The following is a 7,463-nucleotide window of genomic DNA, read 5'->3' on the forward strand; positions in this document are numbered from 1 at the left end:
TTGCCTACAGAGCACAGGCTGTTCACCATCCAGTCCTCTAAGGTAGCCCCATGGCCCAGCGCTGGGCACGAGCTGGGCTCATGCGGGTTCAAGGACAGCTGAGCACTGGGGAGTGTCCGCTCGCTCACGCACCTGTCTCCCCGCACCTTTCAGTTACTCAGCGACTCTGGCAGGTGGCAAATGGGAGGTGGGGGGCAAGGTCTGAATATGGCGGCTTCAGGTCCTCCCTCACTGGACCGGTTGGGGGTGGGAGGGGGGTTTTTTAAAAATATTTTTTGTCTTTTATTATTATTTTTTAAATTTACATCCAAGTTAGTCAGCATATTGTGCAGCAATGATTTCACGAGTAGATTCCGTGATGCAAGGGAGTGGGTTTTTTAAAAAACTTGCTTCCCAGATTTCTCCATCTCCCTGTGACCCCTTTCCTCCTTGGGGTCCCCTGTACCCTCCGTTCCTAATTCTCAGAGAGGCTGGAGGGTTCCCATCTCCACGCAGGCCCAGCCGGCTAAGCAGTGCCAGCCGGAGCGGTTGGAAAAGTCTGGATCCTTTGGTTTCCCTTTCAGCTCCAGGCTCCACTTCTGCCAGCCACCCCAAGACCCCCAGGGACCCCCAGCCTGTGGCCAAGACCCTGTCCCAGCTGAGCCCTGCCGTGGGGAAGGGGCCCCAGTCTCTTCTGAAGTCCCCAGAGCAGGGGTTAGGCAGGGAGGAGGGGGCTAGGCAAGGGCAAAGAAGCTGTCCAAACACAAAGAACGTCCCCCCGCCCAACATGGGGACACACAGGGACAGTGACGGAGGACACAGGGAGAGCCCCCCAGGTACAGAAGGGCATGGTGGTAGCAGCAGAGACGTACGCGGCTCTCAGCCACTACGCGGAGGGGAATGGCCCATGTTTCAGGTAGGCGAGAAGGAGGGGTGCGGGGAGGGGAAGGGCTGGCTTGCACAGGCTCCAAATAGAGACTGAGTCTACATCGAGGGGGGCTGCCTGACGCCACCTCTGCTTTGGGCTGTGTTTGTCCTGGGTGTTGGCATGAGCTCTTCCACAACTGTGCCCCTGGGGCGCCCGAGGCCCCGATTTAATCTTATCTCCTGTCTTGGTCCACAGTGGGGACCTGGAAAGACCTCTGGAGCCTGGAGAACTAAGTGCCTGCTGGTGGATGTGGATGTGGATGCCTCCGGTGGCAACGAGAGAGGAGGGGGGAGGGATCTGGAGCCCTGCAGCCAGCCCAGCCCCTGGGGGAGGCTGGGGGAGGCTGGGGGAGCAGTGAGGAGCCGCGTGTAAGTACATTGCTCTCCAGGGCACTAAGTAAGAGTGTGTGAGTGTCATCAGGCAAAGAGTCATCCGTCAGAGCTAGAGAGCAGGACGGTTCAGACACAATCTCTGACGTCAGAGACAGAGCCTCCATCTCAGCTAGAGGGATCTAGACAGGGAGAGAGATGATCAGGCGTAAGAAACCAGGGCAGAGCACGCCCTTGCGCGTGTGCACGCACACACACACACGCGTGCACACACACGGAGCCCCCCCCTCCCTCTTTTCACAAAGCATGGTGGAGGGGGAAGGCCTCTCTTCTCTCTCCCCACCCCTCTCCCAAGGAAACCGACTGCGCCTCCCCCATGCCACTTGGAACCCCCGCTCTGCTCAGAGAGGCTGCGACAGGCACCAAAGAGCCAGAGCAAACACCGACAAAGCAGGAGAAGCGAAACTTATTCTAAAGATACCCCAGGAGCCTTAACAGCCCCCTCCCACACCACCCCCCCCAAGAGAGGAAGCGGGGAGCAGGGAAGGCTTTCGACTCTCATAAAGATGATACCACGGGAAGAAAAATGAAGAAAGGCCAGCAAAGCGCCTCTCTCTGCTCTCGGCACAGACAGAGCCGCGTGGGGGGCGCTGGGGACAAAGCCGCCAATCTGATGACTGTTTTCTGCCTATTCTCTCTGCTTCCAAAAGCCTGGCAGGACTTGGCCTGCCCCCAGATTTTGGCTTCTCCCCTCCTGGGCCCTCCTCCGCCTGCCGGCAGCTTGCCCGCCCTCTTTAGCTTGGGTTGAGATGCTCTCCTCCTGCCGACACTCACAGGCTGGCTCACCGGGGATTCACAGGGGGGTTTCAGTGCTTGGGGGAGGGGAGGGCCATCCCTTCCTGAGGAGCCAGCCGCCTGATCACCCCATCACGTCCTCTTCGTCCCCTGTGCCTTTGCCCCATCCGCCTCCTGCAGGATGTGAGGCCTTGGGAAGGGATGTGCTCTCCCGCTGATCATTCTAGGTCATTGCCATGTTGAAGTGCCTATAGCCTATCTGAGATTGAATCCTGAGAGCGGTCGCCTGGAGGCAGGGTCCCTTTCTCTATGTGCAGATCACTGGTCATTCGAATCAGGCTACAGGTGTCCCAGGTACTGGGAGCTTGCCCTCCTTCCCCTCCACCCAACAGGGCCCATGAAACACTAGGCTTTTCTGTCTCCTGCTGACACCCATCTCCTTGCCTCCGCTCCGGATCTACCGGGGGCTTCCCTGCGGCACCTGACCCCTGACCTAGGAGGGACGGCAGGGTGCTCTGCAAAGCGGAGGGGCTCAGGGGCAGCCAGACAGGTCGAAAGGTGGGGAAGAGGGGTGCCTGGGTGGCCCAGTCAGTCAAGCATCCGACTTCGGCTCAGGTCATGATTTCACGGTCCGAGGGTTCAAGCCCCACGTTGCGCTCGGTGCTGACAGCTCAGAACCTGGAGCCTGCTTGGGATTCTGTGTCTCCTTCTCCCTCTGCTCCTCTCCCACTCATGCTCTGTCTCTCTCTGCCTCTCAAAAATAAATAAACAATTTAAAAAATTTTTTTTAAAAAGGTGGGGAAGAGGTGAGTAGGAGAGCCCCAGAAAGCAGAAAAGCCACGTTTAGATAGGACTGGGGGAGAAAACTACGCAGAGCGGTGGAAAGGAGCTGGGCTGAGGGTGGAACGCCCAGTTTTATTTCACAGCGAGGTCCCCGGAATCCACTCTCAGCTGGAACCTTCCATGCCCTTTCAGGGCCAGGTTGGAAACCACTGGCGACTGAGGGCACTCATCACGTCTAGTGGGCCCCATGGCTGCAAAAGCCACCAGAGGCTTTGGGGGTGGGTGCTGGACATAGGGAAGAAGCAGACTGCGGCCTAAGACATATTCCTCAACGGGTCCCCTGGCCACCTGCACTGTCCCCAAAAGCCCTTCTCCCCTGGATCTGGCACCTCGCTTCCTCCCCCGACTAAGGTCCCGCTACCAGCTTGTCTTCTGCCCCATCCTCTCCCCTTCTTTGCGTCCAGGTTCTTTCTGACGAATGCCCTCCGCAAGCCCCTCCTCTATCCATCCTTCACTCCGGGCGGTGCGATCTTAGCATCCCTACCTTCCAAATATGTGTTCCAGAGGTTGATCTCGGCTTGTACAAACCCCTGGCTGCCTCCCACCAAGCCCAAAACTGAACAGAGGCCCTGAGGCTGCTCTTTCTCCAGACCCCCAGTGGGCAGGACACACCCCCGCCTCCCCAGAAGCACAGCACAGCATGGCACAGCCCGGCACGGCACAGGGACACGGTAACCTGCGGGTCGGAGCCGCCCAGGCTGCGGGCGGGAGGCAAGGCAGAGGGCTGGCCCCCAGGGCCCGCCAGCTCGTCCATCAGCTTCAGCTCCCCCTCCAGGGAGCCCTGGATCAGCAGGGACATGGTGTCAAACAGCTGTCTGTCCTGGGGAGGACCAGCCCATGAGGGGAGCGGGGTTCAGAGGGGCAACAATGGGAAGTGTCGTGGCAGAAGGATTGACAAGAGACACCAAGGGAAAAAGAGGGAGAGGTAACACACGCATGCACACGCACACACAGCAACACAGAGAGACAGGAGAAGGAGGGGGGATGGGATGTAGGGGAGAGAGGTGTGGGAGGAAGGAGAATGGGGGCCGGAGATGAGAAGAGCTCAGGTGGAGAGAGGGAGAAGGGAAGCGAAGATCGGGAAAGGATTGAGAGATGGAATCGGGCAGGTGGAAGAGCGGGAAGGAAAGAGGTTTGGTAATCGGGCAAGGGTAAGAAAGAAACAGGAAGGAAACAGAAAACTTAGCCTTGAACCTAAGAGCGGAGAGGGGGACGCCGGCTGGGCTGGAGACGCAGGGTGTGGACGAGCCAGCACATGCTGGTGGCTCGCTGGGGTGGCCCCTGGGCTGTGAGTGCGCGCAGCTGGGTCTGGGGGCGGGCGGGGGGCTGCCGGCCCCTCGGCATCCAAGCAGGAGGGGCAGAAGGCCCCAGGCGGGGCCCTGGGGTCTGCCGCACTGCCCCACTCCCCGAACACCCCCCACCTGATCACCGGCCACCCGTCCACCCATCCCGCGCCCCCCTCTCGGCAGGGGCGGCTGTTTGCTCACCGTGGGGTGCTCCAGGGAAAAGCGCGAGGCCGCTCCGGCGTGGGTCGCGGCGGACTTGGGGCTGTCGGGACCCTCGACCCCAGGCCAGAGGAAGGGGCTGCCCAGAGGCGAGTGGGGCTGGGGGCTAAGCGTCTTCATCTCCAGCTCCAGCTCGGCCTCCAGCTCGGCCTCCTCTTTGGCCTCCTTGTTGCTCTCCTCTAGGTGCTTCATCAGCACGGCGATCACCACGTTGACCAGCACAAACTGGGCCGTCAGCACGAAGGACACGAAGTAGATGGGGGAGATGACCGTATTGTAGCAGGTGGACTCCTGGTCGCAGTCCCGGAGGGTGTCCTGGGGACAGAGAAAGCATTCCACACTGTCCTGGGGAGAGGGAGTGCCAGACTGTTTCCACCCAGGGGATAGAAGGTCGTGTACTTGGATGGGAGGGAGGGGGTGCGGCAAGGAATTCATCTTGCCGAGCAATCCGAGCAATCCGGGCTCCGGGTATGCGGCTGTGTCACCGGGGCCAGCCCTGGGAGGGACCCCGCTGGGGTGTGCCCTCACCTTCATAATGCCGTTCCAGTTGTCGCCTGTGGAGACTCGGAAGAGGGTCAAGAAGGCCATGCCAAAGTTCCGAAAAGTGGCATGCCGGCCCAGGCCCTCGCAGGGGTGCGTCTCGTCACACTCTGGAGGAGGAGGGAAGGGGAGAGAGGGGCCTGAGTTAGTGCAGGAGCCCCGGGACCTCCAGCCCCAGCTCCTCTACCCTCCCCAGCCCGACTTACCCAGGTCTCCAAAGAGCTCCACGCCCAGAGCTGCAAAGATGAAAAACAACAACATGAAGAGAAGTCCCAGGTTCCCCACCTGGAAAAGAGGAAAAGAAATGGAAAAGGTGCCACCGGATGTCCCAGCCGGCTCCCCCGAGCTCCCCGTGGAAAGTGCCCCCTTGGCCCCCCAGGGACCCCTGCGCCCCGCCCCCACCTCCAGCTACCTGGGGCAGGGCCTGCATGACTGTGTCCAGCAGCGCCCGCATGCCCACCGCCATCTTCAGCAGCTTCAGCACTGCGGAACAGGACAGAGTTGTGAGCGGGGCCCCAGCTCACACAGCGGGCAGAGCCAGGGCCAGGGTGGGGGCAGGGTTTGGGGGGGCTGGCCCACTGGGCTGCCAGGGCTCTACCTCGGCCCAGCCCCCAGCCATTCCCTCTGTCAGAGGCCGGGAGAGAGAGCCATGGGAACACATGCACACACACACACACGCGCGCACACACACACACACACAAGTCTCTGGCCAGTCGAGGAGCTGACCCCTGCTATTCCACCCCCCCCACCCCCCACCCAGGGGCAGATGCGTGGCTGGCAAGAAGCCGGGCACCGACCTCGGGCGATGCGTAGCACCCTCATGATGCGGATGATGGTGGGGTTGATGGGCAGCGAGGCATTGACCTCGATCTCCTCCAGCGTGATGCCCATGATGGACAGCAGCACGATGGCCAGGTCCAGCTGGTTCCACCTGGAAAGCCCAGGACACAGCTCCTTGAGTGGGGGGCGCGGGGGGCACCGCGGAGGAGGGGGCAGTCATGGTAACACAAGCGGCTGCAGAAAGGAGGGTGGAGGTCAGCCAGTCCTACCTCCCCATCCTGCAGGGAAGAGCTCGCTTGACTCTGGTCACACAGCCTGTTGGTGGCACAGGTGGCGCCGAGACTACAGCTCAAGGACCTCTGCCCTTCATGTGTATTCGTTCTATTTTCGTTTCTTTTTCTTTTGGCATTCATATGCTATTTACTGGGTGCCAAGCACTGTTTTAAGGGCTTTACAAGTAACTCCTAATCTTCACAGCACTGTGATGTGGGCAGTATTATTATCATCTCTCATTTTATAGATGAGGAAATTGAGACACAGAGAAGTCAAGTCACTTACCCAAAGTCACCAGCTTCTAAGCGGTAGAGCCGGGATCCGAATCTGGTCCAGGCAGTCTGGCGCCAGGCTCTGTGCCCTTAAGCCCCAGTCTGGGCCACATGGACCTCCAGCTGCCAATGGCCCCCAGGCCCTGTCTTGTCAAATTCCTTCCCTCCGCTCCATCTTCCAGGCTCTGGATGGCCCCCCATTCCCCCTGGCTATCAGCTCTGGGTGGCTCCTAGAGTGGAGGCTGAACCTCGGGAGTCTGGTAAGGTTTTCAGGTGTTTCCCTGGGAGACATGCCCTTTCCCCACTCCCCCCCCCACACCCCCTCTCCTCCTGTTACCTGTCCTGGAAGAACCGACGAAAGCCAAAGGCCACGAGTTTGAAGACCGACTCCAACACAAAGATGATGGTGAAGATATAGTTGCAGATCTTCAGGGCCTCGTCCAGGATCTGGCAGGGGTGGGGGAGGGTGGTCTATGTAGGGTCTCCCGAGGCCCAGGGGTGATGCCTGCCCCTCCCCCTCCATCGCACTCTGGAGATCTGGGAGACAGGTGAGTCTAAGAGGGCCTTTCTTTTCTGTCCCTGCCATGATGGCCGACCATTGACTATCACAGCAGGATAGAAGAGGGACCTCACTCACAGGCATGAGCCTAACTTTGTGCTGAAGGATCTCTCTCCTTGAGGGATGGCGAGAAGGCCACACGAAAAGGTGCCAGGAGGCATAGAATGCTAGAACCTGGAAAGGGCCTTGTGCATTATGAATTCGACACCCCCACTTTACAGATGGGGAAACTGAGGCCTGGAGGATGGCTGACGGTGTCTGATTTGCAGAGTGGCAGGATCTTTGGTGAGTTTAGAGCTAGACATTCACTAGAATCTAAACTCCAGAAGGGCAGACATTGGCCTCCATCGGTCTGTCTTCTTTAGCCTCAAAGGGTATAAAGAAGGAAGCACACAGCCAGCCGTCAATAAATAATTTGGTGGGTAAAGAAATCAGGTCCTCAGGGCGCCTGGGTGGCTCAGTCGGTTGTGCATCAGACTGAGGTCATGATCTCAGGTCATGATCTCACGGTTTGTGGGTTCGAGCTCCGCATTGGGCTCTGTGCTGACAGCTAGCTCAGAGCCTGGAGCCTGCTTCAGATTCTGTGTGTCCCTCTCTCTCTCTGACCCTCCCATGCTCACGCTGTCTCTCTCTTTCTCTCAGAAATAAGTAAAACATTAA

At 59.3% G+C, this 7,463-nt stretch overlaps 1 protein-coding gene across 1 annotated transcript in view; it reads right to left on the minus strand.

Annotated features, from left to right (window-relative positions):
* The window catches only part of CACNA1G (calcium voltage-gated channel subunit alpha1 G), a 68,298-nt gene that overhangs the window by 3,575 nt on the left and 57,260 nt on the right, over positions 1-7,463 (minus strand). The window contains 8 exon segments of the mRNA XM_077776909.1: positions 1,284-1,418; positions 3,551-3,694; positions 4,362-4,694; positions 4,908-5,029; positions 5,126-5,204; positions 5,332-5,402; positions 5,717-5,850; positions 6,582-6,691. Coding sequence (XP_077633035.1) covers positions 1,284-1,418; positions 3,551-3,694; positions 4,362-4,694; positions 4,908-5,029; positions 5,126-5,204; positions 5,332-5,402; positions 5,717-5,850; positions 6,582-6,691 — 1,128 coding nt within the window.

This window comes from Crocuta crocuta, unplaced genomic scaffold (assembly GCF_008692635.1).
Source record: "Crocuta crocuta isolate KB4526 unplaced genomic scaffold, BGI_CrCroc_1.0 scaffold352, whole genome shotgun sequence".
Taxonomy (NCBI): domain Eukaryota; kingdom Metazoa; phylum Chordata; class Mammalia; order Carnivora; family Hyaenidae; genus Crocuta; species Crocuta crocuta.